The sequence below is a fragment of the Octopus sinensis genome, linkage group LG4 (genome assembly GCF_006345805.1).
Source record: "Octopus sinensis linkage group LG4, ASM634580v1, whole genome shotgun sequence".
NCBI lineage: Eukaryota > Metazoa > Mollusca > Cephalopoda > Octopoda > Octopodidae > Octopus > Octopus sinensis.
In genome coordinates this window covers 96,554,705-96,571,982 of record NC_043000.1, presented here as the reverse complement: position 1 = coordinate 96,571,982, position 17,278 = coordinate 96,554,705, and the positions used below count along the sequence as shown (strand labels likewise).

Genomic DNA, 17,278 nt, shown 5'->3' with positions numbered 1-17,278 from the left:
TATCATCTTACAATATCTTTTTAATATATTAAATATATCAAATTCTAAGAACTTTTTTTTTACCTTTTGCCTTATAAAGACTATTCTAAACATGGATTAATAATTGCATTTCTTTTATATTTGAACTCAACATGAAAGAGATGACACATTGAAAATAAAAATAAAAGAAAATTTTACAATGTAAAAATAAAATTAGCAAATTAAAACTAAAACTTAATTTTCTATTTTCTTCCTTCACTTTTACTGCAATTTTGAAGTAAAGTTCAAATTGTTAAGTATCTACACTTACCATTTCATATTTGTCCTGGAGTTTGCCGTATTCTTCTTCTGAAGTTTTCAGTTCAGCTTGTGTTTTCTCCAACTAGATTTGAAGTTGTAAGTTTGGTTAGTCATTAATGATTAGAACACATTCTCACAAAAGCAATTTTTATTAACATACAATATGTATTTCTTTTCCATCTCTCATTCACATATCTTCTTGACCTGAATAACTGTTCTTAATTCAAATCTAAAGGAAATAATTTAACACTGACATTGGCTTAATTCTCTGGACATCTTCATGGACAGATCAACCACAAACTGAACAATTTGTGTCAGATGGTGACTGATAATTATCTAAGTCTCTTTTAAATAAATGATTTTATTTGCAGATTCTTCAACTCATAACCTCAGAAGAAAACAACACTGAGTAATTGCAGTGCACAGTTAGACAAATCATAGGTGTCACTCACTCACAGCTATTACACAGACATGCAATACTAGGGAACAAAGAGTATATTACATCTATTAAAGACTAGGTCAGTCTCACTTTGAGCCCCTAATCTATCCATAACAAACTATAAAAAGCACCTAACACCACACTTATCATCACAAACCACAACTCCAGACCATCTACTACAGGGCATCTCAAGCTAATGTGGAAGTGATATCACAATCATTCAACCTGCTTGGAAAAGCTGTCACTTCACTCTCAAGTCACACCCTAGCATCTTAAAAAAAGACATATTAGATAATTTAGTTGTAGATACCTCTAAAAAGATAGGATTATCAGAGCTAGAATGTTTTGCTCATAAGTCTCCTTAATTAGAACTTGAGATGATCAAGGGCTAAACATCTCCAATAGCCAACTACAATAGGAAACAAGTGTATTTAACCCTTTAGCATTCAGATTACTCTGTCAAATGTAATGTTTATTTATTCACATTATTTTGAACTAATCATACATTACTTTGTGGCTTTGATATTTTGATGATGTGACTATTTATTTTTAAAATGACATTATAGGGTAAGTGTGAGAAGCCTGATCTGGCCTGTTTATACATAAAACAGGTAAAATATTAGGGCCATGATATGGCTGGTTTAAATACTAAAGGGTTAGAATAAACTAATGCTTAGGAGCTCAGTTTGCTACAGCAAACTCTAGCCCACAGAGCTCTTGCCACTAAATACACTATACTTACTTACCCTGCCCCCAACAAAAAAAAAACATTCACATCTAAATGTTCTAAAACACTACAACACTATCCTAAAATACTATATATAAACATCCCAGAAAACTACTATATAATCTTTAAAATAAACCATCACTTCAGATAAACATAAAAATCTCATAGATACATTAGTAACTTCATTAGCTACAAATACTGTACTGAGATGTCTACTTCCAGTGATAAGTGCTGGAGAACAAGAACTGTTACAGATAACTGAGCTTACTTTACCTTGCTTACTTTAGGTTGTGGATGCCAGAATTTACAGTTACATGAGGGAGTCATTATGTGGTAGCTCAACCTCAAATCATAACCTTCCATCTTAAAAATAAATAACACATTGTATACTGTTGTCCTAGATACACTTTGAAATAAAGCCAGAATGGTCATAGCTAGAATACCTTTAATCATGTGTTTGTTTAATCTAGAGATGTAGTAAGTGAAGGCATAGGAAGCTGATGTTACCCTTGGATGCAGTTGTGATGGAATACAAAATTTCTACTGACCTATTATGCCTGTTAATTAAGATGAGGGCACCAAAGTGTCTTTGTTCCAGAACAGAACACTTATTATGCCACTGGCTTAATCAAGGTTGATCTGCAACTAAACAACAGTTATACCAGACTGATTTAACAGATTGACCAGATGGAAAAAAAATACAAGATGCTTGAACTACATGACATTCCATATTATAAACCCTGCACGTGTAGTGCTGTACTCAATTAGGAGATAGTATAGAGTACTTTTAACAATAGAACTCTTAATCAAAACTAGGACATTTGTCTGACTACATAGGTAGCACAAGCTTACTCAGAATTGACCAGGGCTAGATTACAGCAACAGCAAAAACAACCAACAAACTGTTAAAGGTAATTCAACAGGAAGAATGTAAAGGTAAGTAACAGCTGCATGCAGAACATGTACAATGTCATAAAGGGACACAATTTAATCACAGAAAGAACAAAAGAAGCCAAGATGCAATTTCAAAAAATATAGCTCTTCCCACTTCAAAAAAGCATGGTATAAAGTGCTGAAAACTTTGTAAAAATAGCACATTAATCATCATAGTACTCTCTCGCAAAAGATTCCTGGATGAAAAAAAAAATCATTTCACACCACTGACAACCTGCAAGCCAGCAGATCCTTTTCTAAATATTTTGGAGATTGAGCAATAAAAGATAAGCCAGTTCAAAGACCAGCAAAGATTTACAGGTACCTGTAAACCATTGGACCTGAATAAGTAATCCAGGTTACTTTATAGATGTTGAGTATATAATCAGCTTACACACACACACACACATACACATATGGCTTAATCAGAAGAAAGGGGCAGTGCTCATGACCTTCATAGCCAAACACCCACCTTACACTAGACTTATGATTTTGACATGGTTGATGTTCAGTTGGATCAACTTTAACCCTTTAGTATTTAAACCGGCCATATCCAGCCAAAATATTTAATCTGTTTTATGTTCAAACTGACCAGATCCAGGCTCTCACAATTACCCTACAATGTTATTCTACATTAAGTAATCACACCATCAAGATCTTGAAGATATGAGAAAATGCATGATTAATTCAAATTAATGTGAATCAATAAGAATTATGTTTGATAGAATAATCTGAACACTAAAGGGTTAAGTCAACATTTATAAAAACAAAATAGAGGGACAGGATGGGGATTCCAGAAGTTTCCAATTCTGTGAAGAAAAGGTGGGTATGTTAGATGGGGTTGAGTGGGGGATGGGATTCTTCTATTCCTTTACATGTTTCGGTCATTTGACTGCGGCCATGCTGGAGTACTGCCTTTAAGGGCTTTTTAGTTGAAGAAATCAACCCAGAACTTATTCTTTGTAAACCTAGTATTTATTCTGTCTCTTTTACTGAACTGCTAGGTTATGGGGACATAAACACACTAACATCAGTTGTTAAGTGATGGTAGGGGGCACAAAGACACACACATAAATATATATAATATATTGGTGGCACGTAAAAAACACCCACTACACTCGCGGAGTGGTTGGCGTTAGGAAGGGCATCCAGCCGTAGAAACACTGCCAGATCTGACTGGGCCTGACGAAGCCTTCCAGCTTCACAGACCCCAGTTGACCCGTCCAACCCATGCTAGCATGGAAAGCGGACGCTAAACGATGATGATGATGATGATGATGATAAATATATATATATATATATATATTATATATATATATATATGACAGGCTTCTTTCAGTCTCCATCTATGAAATCCACTCATAAGGCTTTGGTTGGCCTGAGGCTACAGTAGAAGACACTTTCCCAAGGTGCCAAGCTGAGGGACTGAACCTTGAACCATCTGGTTGGGAAGAAAGCGTCTTACCACACAGCCACGTATGTAGTTAAATGGTTAAAAGAAGAGACTGTTTTAGTAGTTGGTAGAAGAGGCAAAATATGGTGACAGCACATCTGTGAAATGGAGATCAGAATGTATTGTCGAGTAAATGCTTGTCAGTCAACCACATGGCATTCTTTTTAATGTAATCAAAGATGGGTTAGTGTGCAGCCGTAAGCCTGTCTAGATGTGGGAGTAGTTTTCTATTGTGGTTATTATTTGTGTTTTATCAGACAATTGATCAGAAGTGATTGGCATCAGGAGGACATCCAGCTGTAGAAACTATGCCAAACAGATCTTGTCGAACTGTCCAACCAATGCCACCTCAGCAAGCAGACATTTGATGATGATGACAGAGATAGATGCCATAGCTCTAAGTTATCTAATAGTTGGCTATTGAGTACTTTAATGGTAGTATGCCTCATGATTAGAAAACTTAATATGTTATATTGGACATGTGCATGCCTAATATCTGTATATACATACATATGTACATATATATACAGACATGTTATGTGCATGTATGTAGGTATGAGTCTATCTCACTGACATGCACACACATAGGTCTCTCTCACCCTCTTCCCCTCCTTCTCTCTCTCTCAAAACTGATTATATGGCTTGTACTCTGCTCATATCAGTTTTCATAGCTGAAAACAATCTTTTTTACAGTTGAGTTGAAAGAAAGAATTCCGTTAAAAAAAAAACCGTCAACTTCAATAACATGCAAATCTCTGTGTTTGAAAAATGAAATATCAGCTTTGAAAAACTGAATGTAAAACAGCAAAAAAAAAACACAAAAAAAACTGCAAATTTTTTTTTAATTAAATATAAATATGATTTACCATTTCATGTAAACATGCCACCTGATTCTTCATTGTGATTTCCAATTGTTCTTTTTCTTCTTGTAAGTGTCTGAGAATATCTTCTTTCTCTTTCACTGTTTTATTGCTGTCTTGTAGTTCCCGTTCTTTGTTACTCATAGTCTGTGACATAAAGAGAGATATATTATGTCCATGAAATGATAATTTTGCTAAATAAGTAACCTTATGTATAGGCTTGAAACATTTTTACAAATCGACCCCAGGACTTATTCTTTGTAAGCCTAGTACTTATTCTATCGGTCTCTTTTGCCGAACCGCTAAGTTATGGGGACGTAAACACACCAGCATCAGTTGTCAAGCGATGTTGGTGGGGACAAACACAGACACACAAACATATACACACATACATATATATATACATATATACGACGGGCTTCTTTCAGTTTCCGTCTTCCAAATCCACTCACAAGTCTTTGGTCAGTCCGAAGCTATAGTAGAAGACACTTGCCCAAGGTGTCACGCAGTGGGACCGAACCTGGAACCATGTGGTTGGTAAGCAAGCTACTTACCACACAGCCACTCTTGTGCCTATGTTACATATATGTAACATATTTTTTAACATGTTTTATTCTTAATACAAATAAATTAATGCATTAATTTGTGAATATACAATTGTATTGAATAATACAAAACACATAAATGTAAACAATGTACACATAAGTTCTTGCATACTGAACTTAATGCTAAATAAAAAGGTTGCGAAACGGCTGTAACCCATTGGAAGTCACATGATGAAATAACTATGCATTAATTTCTCATACTTCCTAACTTTATGCAATCACTTCACCATCTGACATATGACACACCACACACCTTAACAGGCAATGTAGATTTGATGGAGGTAATGTGTTAATGTACAGCACAAACATTTGATCACTATGAAAAAAAAAAAAATGTCTGTGCAGGTTATTCAGAAATTGCAGAGCCCCAATCTGTCATCTACAACAGGATAGTTTACCCCACCCTCACACACACACACACACACAACATACACACACACATATACAATAGGTAATAGTTGTTTCCATCAACCAAATCCACTAACTAAGTTTTGGTTGGCTCTGGACTATATAGAAGACACATGCTCAAGGTGCCATGCAGTGGTATTGAACCTTGGACCACATAGTTGGGAAGCAAGCTTCTTAACTATATAACCACACCTGCACTTATTATATAAATGGAATAAAAGGCACCCTTGCCAATGATATGTAAAAGACACTCAGCATACTCTATGGAATGGTTGACATTAGGAAGGGCATCCAGCTGTAGAAACCAAGCCAAATAGACCAATGGAGTCTGGTGTAGCTCTCCAGCTTACCAGTTCCAGCATGGAAAACAGATGCTAAATGATAATGATGATTATGGTGATGATGATGATTATGAACAACTACATACATGCATAACATAAGAAATAAGAAATTGCTTGGAGCCATAAAACTCATAATACCTCCACAGACTTTTGATGCTGAAGTTGCTGGGCACTCAACTGGAAATGGGCTGCAGACAATTCTTCTTTCACTAAATTCAGCTCAGAAGAAATTGATTCTTGGCTTTCTGCAAATTCTTTTCTCAAATTTTCAATAGTCTCTTCTTTCTCTAGTAAACTGTCCTTGAAATCTTGCTCCGCTAACTGCAAGAGTTTCTTCTCTTCAATCAAGTGGTCTTTGTCAACTTGTAGAGAATCTATCACAGACTGCAATGTTATTCGCATATCATTTGATTTTGTATTTTCTGACATAACTTGATCAAGTTCTTGCTGCAAGTCAATCTTTTCTGTTTCAGATTTTACTACTTTCACATGTAAATCAGCTGCTTGTTTCTTCACATTTTCCATTTCTTTTGTAAGGTTTTGGTTTTCCTCTAAAACTTCATTTAGCTTGGTTTGGAATTTTTCTTTAGAACTCAGCAGTTGTTGTTCTGTTTCTTTATGCTTGGCATTTATTACAGATATTTGCATCTCATACTGTTCCTTATATTCATCGAGTTCAGATTGAAGAGCAAAGTGTTTAGCCATCAATTCCTTGTGATTATTTTCCAAAGAATGCAGTTTTTCACTCAGCTCTTCATTTTGAAGAATCATATTTTCTCTTTCACAGCCAAAATTGCTAATCTCATCATTGGAAGCTTTATTCCTTTCTTCTAATGTATTATATTCTTTATCTTTTATTTCTAAATCACATTCTAACTTTTGAATACATTCTTTCAAATAAGAATTCTCAGATGACATTTTTTCCATTTTCTCACTGAAATCAGATTCTTGTTTTTGCAATTCTGCATTTTGTGATCTAGAACCTTCCAATTCTGACTTTAACAATGATATTTGTGCTAGAATTTCCTTATTAGGTTCTTGTTGATGAAATCTTCCTTCAGAATTTAGATTTTTAGCCTCTTTCACAAACTCAAACAGTTTTTCTACAGTATCATTCAAGTCGTCATCTAGGGATTCAAAGTTAGAAATATAATCCTGCAATATGAACAGAAAAAGAGACAAATTAATTACCATATTTGAACTAATTTTTATCATATTCTCCATTCCTTTCATCATTCATATTAACATTATCTCTATTAATTTATTTAATATATGATTTATTTAATATTTAATCATTTGTTATTCTACAGACTTTTCACACCCATTTCTTAAAAACTCTAATAAATACATTAGTGTGTGTGCGTGTGTGTGCAAAGGGCAAAAGCTCACTCGATCTCGATTTTCAGTACAAATACAGACCATGAAAGCATGGTCATCGATCCTTTCCGAACAGCAGCGAGCTAACTACGGAAGTGGTGGTTTTTCATCGTTGCAAATGCGCACGACATCCCAACACCAAACCAGCTGGCAGATGACACGGCACGCCGGACAACCGAAGTGGCAAATAAATGCCGTGATGACCAAAGGAGCAGTTAGATATGTGTGGTAGAAGATAAATTTCTACCTGGATAGGATGCCAGGCTACCACAGATCCCATTCTCAGAGGATTTGGTATTTATTACTGATAGATAAACTATAATAATATAGCTTCAAATTTGGAGGATTTATGTAGTTGAATAGATAGACCTCAGTATTCAGCAGACATTTATTTTACTGACACTGGAAGGATGAAAGGCAAAGTCAATCTCAGTGAGATTTGAACTCAAAACATAAAAGAATATAATGAAATACTACATGTCCACCACTCTACTGATTCCAGTAGTGGCGTCCACACTCAAATCATCATTTGATTTTAGTAATAGTTCTATAAGGTTCCACCCAGCTGATTTTAATCCACTGTTGCATGAAGCCTCAGAGGAACTATCCCTGCTATATTACCACTATTGAGTGACATTAAGTACAGTTGAAGTCACAATCCTGTAATTGATTGAGTCACTTCCCTTTCTAATCTTGGGCTCTTAACATCATACTTCCTTACAAGAATAAATATATATTTGCATCTCTATACTATAACGGAGAAGTCTGCTTATTAATTAGATATATAACAATTACTAAAAGTACTAAAAGAAAGCAATTATTAAAGGTTGCCATCTGGAAATAATTTTATAATTCATGTTCTAAGAAATTTTCTATAATTTCAACTTCTCAAGTTTCTTGAATTGTTACTCCAATTTCTTGCAAATTTAATATTCATTGCATTCACTGCAGAGTATTCCATTTGCATTTGCAAAGTATCTCACTCCTCTTTTAATATTTTCATTTTAAGTTTTAATTCAGTATTTGGAAAACTGACAGTTTTATTTCTATATGTATACGTAATGTAAAACATTTTTTGAATGAAAAGTTTTTAAAATAACCCATATAATTTTTGTAAAACAAATTTTTAAAGTGATTTTGTTGTTATGACTGGAACACTATATAGCTTTAGAATAATAACTATCTGGAGCCATTTGGGCCATTGTGGCCTCTTTACTCTTTACCTTAAAAACCATGGGAGGAGTCGTTTTTGGTAACATAAAAAATATAATAAAACTGTAAATATTTTCAAAGAAAAGGTGAACGATTCAAGGGAAGTTTCGCTGTTTTTTCTAGTAACACCCAACCACCCTCCTTTTTCACTCTCACCTGTATTGATTTTTTTCAATATTTTTCTCCCATTAAAACACATTTATAGAATGATAATGCCGAATAACACACGCATGGTCCATTGTAGAAGAAAACAACAAAATAAATTGTAATCTAAATTTTGTTACCTCCACCTGAATCAAGTGAAGCCATGTGTGTGTCTAAGAAAAAATCTAACTGAAAGTATGCTATTAAAAAGAATTATTGTTTACATAACTCTTTTTTTTTAAATCACAAACAATTGCAGTGTGGAAGATTGTGTAAGCCATTCAAGACACACAAGAAGTTAGTTTCACTCTAACATTTAAATTTCATTTGTGTGAAAATATTTTTGTTGCTTGAAAACCGTGACCTGTTCACTGACAAAACTTCGTGCTGCATCACTTTCTGTGAAGTTTTGTCAGCGAACAGGTCGCGGTTTCAAAGCACCAAAATATTTTGACACAAATGAAATTTAAATGTTGAAGTGAAACTAGCTGTTTTTTGTGTGTCTTGAATGGCTTACAAACATCTTCCATGCTGCAATGTGTTTTTGTTTCAGCACATGATCTCAGATCAAGTCACTTGCTATGCAAGTACATTTCCATAATTTTTTTACAATCACTGTGGATAAATGCCAGCAATGACCCTTCTCAGGCTCTCCAATTTTTAATTTCTAAACCGACACATCGGGGAAGGAAGTGGGGTTGCAAAAATTCATAATTTCTCAAATTTTCTTTTTTTAGCATATAAATGATTTATGGGGAAAATATTGAGAAAACATCAATACATGTGAGAGCGATAAAGAAACAAGGAAGGTTGTCTTTGATGCACTAAAACAACAGCCAAATCGCCTTAAAGGCCTCATATATTCCTCTGAAAATACTAACAATTAAAATTAATTTTTTTAATGAATGCGCACACCCCATGGTTTTGAAGTGCACAAAACAATTGGTCAAATCTGTAGATGTGAGAATGATCAGACCCATTGAGTAGGAGGATGTTGTAGGAAGTTGTAAAAGAGTTAGTTTCAAAACTTTTCATACAAAGATGCTTCCCATCTACCAACCCCATCATTTTGAAGGCTGTAGTTAAAAAAAATGGATGGGGAAATCCTAAAAAAATTTCCCCACAAATTTCTTTATATCGTAATCTATGTACGTTGAAAGGGATTTGTATAATCATTAAAAGATACATTTTCCTGAAAGTTATGAGGGGAAAAAAAAAAGATCAGATGTGGATACGACCCAAACTCCTCCTCCAAATCCCCTTGGAATTGAAAGCTTTCATAAATCCCTATAGACTACTGAAGCAACAAACATCTAAGCGGTATTTGTAGAAAATTTTGTTAAAAAGTATCCTTTTTCTGGATGTTATGAGGCAAAAAAGTTGGGGGATAACATCTAGTAAGTAAGGCCTTTTTTAGTGATATCAGATTTCATTTCAATTTTTATGTCTAGTTTTGCATCATTGTGCAATCTTCTCTCTCTCTCTCCACACACACACTACAACGCAAAAGCTACAGATGTGCTGCTGATTGTAATCTCTATGTTGCTCGTGGTGGTGATAGGGGAAAGCTAGAGATGCTGTGAAATCTCCACCTTGGTGTTCTAGACTACCAAGATGGGGTTAGTAAAAGAGAGAGATTATGACTGTGAAATAAAATCTAGTAAGTAATACTAAGCAAGTAAGCACTATAGACAATAAATAATTAGCAGTAGAAATATAAAATTATTACAATTGGGAAATCAAATGAGAAAATATTAGCAGGGGGCTAGCAGAAAACTGCTCGGAAGGTGATCTTTCTGCTAATGATATCAAATTTAAAATCTGTAACTATTAATTTTCATAGTTATTGTTATATCCTAACCGCTTTGTTACCATGTTTCTATTGAAATATACTACCTTTATTTCAAGTAATTTGAAAAAATAATATTTGAAAAAATAATCTCTGTCTTTATTAAGCAGCTGTTTGGAATATAAAGTAACATGAAATTGTGATAGGGATTTTTAGGCAACTCATTTCTCATTCAAAACAGAATTTGTATTATAGAACCAAGGGTGGGTTCAGGCAGGTTGGCACCAAAAAGGTTAACAATGTATCCAGACTATAAACATAACTTACCTGATCAACAATAGAATCAAAATCTAAAAGATTATTCAAGGTAGATTTTAGAGTGCTGAGATGAGATTGGTTATTTGTTTAACAGCTCGCAGCCTTCTCTTCAACCGACTGTTGTAGCCCACACAGCTCTTCATTCTGCCTGTGCAGTTTTCGTTGTGGCCTCTTCAAAATCTTCACATTTCCGCTGCAGACGTCGATTTTCCCCATAAGATCTTGTCATATTCATGCTTCAGATATTCTACACTGTCTTCATTATCACGCATCATCATCATCACATCATCATCAACAACAACATTATCATGAACATCATCATCATCTTCATTAATATCATTATCATCATTTTCATTTTCTTGCGATGACGACAAAGACTGAAACTGTTCTTCTGAACTGCCGTGATTCAGCAAATTCAACCATCTGTTGACTGAGACAGTTTATTTGATGTTCCAGAATAGCTAGTTCTCGCTTCTCCAGGACTTCTATTCTGGATTGGTTAGTATTAACGAATCTGTTCGTGTTCAGGTTCTATCTCACAGTTATTGGTCCTGGAGAGACTTGAGACCTTCCGTAAGATTTCTGCGTTCTTAATCTAATCTGTCTTTTTCATCTTGCCAGGCTTGCTGTGAACTGCTGCAATTCCATACTCAGACTCATACCTACAACAAAGAAATTAAACATAATTGGTGAAAACTAAACAGAAGGTAGTCTATTCCAGTGATATGAGACAGTTGAAAAAGTCAGGATTATTGAATCAGAAAGAATATAATTTAGAAAATACATTTAGCACACACCACACACACAAAACAAAGCACAACATAGAAAACATAAAAAACACAAACCGGAAAAATAACAAACATGCACACACAAACACATATATGCAAATACAATGTATATATAGCATACATATATATGCATACATACATACTTAATGCCAGGCTATGTGATGCACAAACAAAAAAAAGAATATATATATATATTATATATATATATATATATATATATATTATGATGTCCCTTTGGCGGGTATGGTGAGTGAGGAGGAGGGGAGGAGGAGATAGGAGAGATGGGAGGAGGAGGAGGAGGAGAGAGAGAGAGGAGGAGAGAAGAAGGAAGAAGAAGAAGAAGAAAGAAGAAGAAGAAGAAGAAGAAAAGAAGAAGGAAGAAGAAGAAGAAGAATTATCATCATCACTCACTCTTGTTTCAGTGTTCTGTATTTTCTTTATCTCATTAAGTCTCTTAACCCAAAGAGCCACCTCCTGACTTGTAGTGAACTTTTCCTCTTCTAATTCTTCAATTTTAGAGTACAGTTCTGAACAGGAGACATTAGATTTGTTTCTCGAGGGGACATGTACTGTCATCAATGGATTCAGTAAAGAGGAAGCAACATCTATTTTGGAAGATGGGCTATCCTGTAAACAGAACCAAACTACATTAAACACAGTACCACAATAACATAGAATGCAACCAATATGAAAATTATTAATGGTTGATTATCAATACAATGCCAGTTATGAATTTGTGACAAGACAAATATGTGTGTATAAATAAGCTGATATCAATCTGTCAGAGACTTCCCCAAGTTCTATGATACAATTTAGATGAGGACAGCTGCATAAAGAAGTTCTGATCTCTATTGTGGAGAGGACCTGTAAGAAGGAGTAGACCCAGGAGAGACATGGGTGAAGTGGTGAGAAAGGATCTTCAGATGCTGGCCTCACTAAGGAGATGGCAAGGAACCGAAACTTCTGGCTAATTGCTGTACTTGAGAAGACATAAAATAGCGGACATCCATACATACAGGAAAGCCCTTTAGGTCATGCCCCTCTCTCTCCTCCCCAGCTGAGTTGCTTTGTCTTGTGGTACGCAGTGCCACATAAAATGCAGTTGTGCCAGTGCTATGTAAGATGTACACTTGCCAGTGCCACATATGGTGCTCTATTGCTAGTGCCATGTAAAATGCACTCATACTGTTTTTCTACTCTAGGCACAAGATGTGAAATTTGGGGGAGGAGGGCCAGTCGATTAGATCAACCCCAGTACGCAACTAGTACTTTGTTTTATTGACCCCGAAAGGATGAAGAGGCAAAGTCGACCCCTCAGAACATAGAGACAGACAAAAATGCCGCTAAGCATTTTCCCACCATGCTAGCGATTCTGCCAGCTCGCCACTAGTACCACATAGAGTACTCATACCAATTTCACTTAAATGCACTGTGCTGGTGCCTGTAATAAGCATCATGCCAATGTCACTTAAAAGCACCAGTGCTGGTAGTACATAAAAAGCACCCAGTGCACACTGTAATGGCTGGTGGCTGGATTAGGAGGGGCATCAAGCTGTAGAAACCATGCAAAAATAGACAATTGGAGCGGGACAGCTCTCTGGCTTGCCATTCTCCTGTCAAACTGTCCAACCCATGCCAGTATGGAAAGTAGACATTATGAAGATGATGAATCTAAATTAAAACCTTCCCTAAAATTAATGTGTGTTCCAGACATCAACTTATAACAACTAAGTTATGTTAATAAATTCTTCATTATATTCAACGTTAATTGAAACAGAAGCAGTCTATTTCAACAGACAGAATATGGTAATGAAAAGGCTAAATAAAGATAATCATCTTTTTTTTCCCCAAAATTAATTTAAACAATGCAGTGTATTTCAATGAAAATATGGTAACAAAAAGGTTAAACAATAACAAAGTTATTTCAATAAATTCTTCATTATTTTCAAATTAACTGACACAAAAGACTGTATTTCAAAAAAAACAGAAAAACGGTAACAAAAAGTTACACACATATATGTGTGATGCTATCATAAGCAGCAGCAGAAGCAATGCTTTTGGCGCTCATTCTCTCCTGCTGGTATGGGTTAGACAAGGCTTCTTGGAACCAATTTTCTACGGCCTGAACACCTTATCCTATGCTAACCTGTTTGGTTTCAAGTAAAGTGCTTTATTTCACTAGTCTTTGCATGTCAGCATGTTGAGGTATATGATATATTGTTTACACTGGACATATATAAATCATCACTGCTCTCCAAGTGGTATCAATGAAGACATACATAGAAAACAGGCAGACAAATGCAACATGTATAAGCATATGCCTGTTGGTGTATGTATGTATGTATGTATGTATGTATGTGGTATGTTATATGTATGTAGGTATGTATGTGCGCATGTATATGTATGCATGTATGTATGAATGTATGCATGCATGTGCATGTATGTATGTATGCATGTATGTATGTATGTATGCATGTATGTATGCTTGTGTGTATGCATGTATGTATGACATGTATAAATGCATATGTGTGTCTGTGCATCTCTGCACATCTCACGTCAACATCTGTTGGTTATTGTTGAAGATTGTTGATGTCCAGCCAAAATAGTACATCCTACTTGTCACAGTTGATGTGCAAAGATCAGGAGAATAAAGTACCTTACTTGAAAAATAAGTAAGGGTTTGCATCAGGAAGGGCTTTCAATCATAGAGTACTACCCCAGCAGACCACCCAACTCATACAGCATGGAAATAGCAGCAGAGTTGAACAAGACATAATTTTTTCATACATATGGAACACTGGGCCTCACAGAGGCAATGACAAGTGACTGAGAAACTTTTGGGCAATATGTTGTACTTGAGAGACGCATCAAGCCAAGACAAACCCTAGTTGTGGCTGATGCTGGGCCCACGTAACAGGTACCCGTGCCGGTGGCATGTAAAAAGCACCCTTCGAATGTTGGGCTCATAAAGGGATAAGTGACCGAGACCTTTGCAATATGCCATGTTTGAGAAGACTCATATAAGCGAAGTGAAAGCATAGCTGTGGTCGATGCTGGTGTCATGTAATGGCAGCTGCACCAGTGGCATGTAAAAAGCACCCATTACACTCTTGGAGTGGTGGGTATTAAGAAGGGCATCCAGCTGTAGAAACTGTACCAAATCAGATTGGAACCTGGTGCAACTCTCCAGTTTACCAGTTTCAGTCAAACCATTTAACCCAGCGTGGAAAGCAAACGCTAAATGATGATGATGTGCAGATGTGCTCATGCATATATTTCTGGACTTCCATACAGCCTCCATCTACCAAATATTTCTAATATTATATTGGTCAATCAAGGCAGTAGTAGTGAAACACATGCCAAATTTCCATTTTTTTTTAAACCACACAGCCATGTCTGCATCCATATACAAATTTATTAAACACTCAGTGAAGGAGTGGCTGTGTGCTTTAAAATTTGATTCTGAACCACGATTTCAGGTTCATATCGTCACACTGTGTAACAACTTGAACAAATGCTTCCTACTACAGTCCTAGGCTGAACAAAGCCGTGGAGTGAATTTCAAAGACAGAAGCTGAAAAAGACATGTCAAATATGAGTAGTTATCCTTATATTGACATCCTGTGATGATCATATACGAGCATTTCTGCCAAGAAACAAGCAATATTGTTCATTTCCATCTTTCATAGAAATAAATGAATATTGGCTACAGGAAGGGCATCCAGCTGCAGAAAATCTGTCTCACAAATTTTATCTGACCCACACAAAAACATGGAAGAGGATGTTAAATGATGATGAACACACAGCAGAAAACCTATAAAATTATAATACATAATGTATACCAAACATTACTTAACCTGTTTGTATGCTTGGAATACTGAGGAGACTGCTCATACTGGATGTTCTACTGGCGGATTCCAGGAATAGCGCCATTGTCTTTCTGAAATAGGATAGCAGTTTTTAGAAATATTTTTATTCTCTATAATATAAAAACTGCTGTTGTTCCATGAAATTGTACATTAGACATTACTTGGTAGTACGTAAAAAGCACAATCCAAAACCCCACCCCACCCCCACGCGGCTCCTGTGCTGGTAGCATGTAAGAAGCACCATCTGAACGTGGCCATGCCAGCGCCACCTGATTGGTACCCATGCCTGCAGGTTAGGAAGGGCAATCCAGCTGTAGAAACATTGCCAGATCAGATGGAGCCTGGTGAGGCCGCCTGGCTTGCCAGTCCCCAGTCAAACATCCAACCATGCCAGCAGGGAAAACAGATGTTAAACAATGATAATAAACAATTAGAAAATATGTTGAAGGCTCAAAAGTTAACTGAATTTTTAAAAAACTAACAAGATAGTTCTGAATTCAAACTTATTATAATGGTGTTTAGCAGTTTAGAACTTTGGTGATGTATTGAGTATCATACGTTTGAAAGCTCAGAAATATATGTTATGATGCTTGGATCTGTTCATGATTGATTATAACCATTCAGCAGTTAAGAATTTGACAAAAATGAGCACTTATATTAAGATTTTCTAGAATGTGTGATCAAAATATGGTATAAATAATTCCTGCATCACCATTCAAAGTTCAGCTGATCAATTCCTTTCTCATAAATTTGTGCACTGGAAGCTGACGAAAACTACCTATCAGATTCATGTTCAATTGGAAGGAAAGATAAATTGACAGAGAGTATAACTTCTACTGGAAGTAAATTAAAAGATTGTCATCACTTTTTAATTAGAAATACAACTTTTAGTTTAAATATACTAAATACATGTAAACACTGAAAATAGGAAATAGTGAAAATTTTACCTGGGCAAATGAAGGCCATGAGTTGTCTAAATCATAACCTGTAGGAATTAAATCGAAGTTTACATCATGGATGTCATACAGTGCATTTATAATTGCCGAACTGTGTTTGTGTTGTCACCAAGGAGATGATGGATAAAACCATCACTGAAAGATAAAAAAAAATATCTCAAAATCAGTAAAATTTATTCTTATTCCTAGATCTCTAGAAACTTTGTACAGAATAATCACACTCCACTTTCAAAATGGTTTTATAACAGACCTGCATAATATCTAGGACTTCACCTGGCTGGCATAATATTGATATCTTTCATAAACATGTTTCTTTAGATCTGAGGATCAGAATTGAAATTCTGTGACATTCATGCCTTTCCGCAAAAATATTAGCAGAGTAACTAGCTTTAATTAGAAATTCATGTTAATTTCAGTTCACAAGTAATTTTTTCTCTTCTACTATGTCTAACTCAGTGGTTGTTAACCTAAGTGGCAGCATACCTTGGAGTATTTTGAGCTCACAAGAGACAGCAAATATCAAGGGGATACATTGGGTGTTTAGCCTTAGCATTTAAACCTCCCAATCTGACCCAAATATTCTACTTGTTTTAAGTTCAAACCAGCCAATGTGACCTCTCACATCTACCCTACAGTGTCATTCTAAAAGTAAACAATCACATCATTTGGAATCTTAAAGCTGCAAGATTATGCAAGATTAATTCAAAATAATGTGAATAAATAAACAACATTTGATAAAGTAATCTGAATGCTAAGGTTTAAAGGGATTGCGATTTTGTT

The 17,278-nt window shown here is 35.4% G+C and overlaps 1 protein-coding gene across 1 annotated transcript in view; it reads right to left on the bottom strand.

Moving 5' to 3' along the window:
• The window catches only part of LOC115210536 (FYVE and coiled-coil domain-containing protein 1), a 41,460-nt gene extending 30,303 nt beyond the window's left edge, over positions 1-11,157 (bottom strand). Inside the window, exons 1-5 of the mRNA XM_036502641.1 lie at positions 11,072-11,157; positions 10,895-10,949; positions 6,184-7,200; positions 4,698-4,838; positions 290-361 (exon numbers count right to left, since the gene is read on the bottom strand). Coding sequence (XP_036358534.1) covers positions 290-361; positions 4,698-4,838; positions 6,184-7,200; positions 10,895-10,949; positions 11,072-11,157 — 1,371 coding nt within the window. The remainder of the gene's footprint in view (positions 1-289; positions 362-4,697; positions 4,839-6,183; positions 7,201-10,894; positions 10,950-11,071) is intronic.
• Between the last annotated feature and the right edge of the window lie 6,121 nt (positions 11,158-17,278).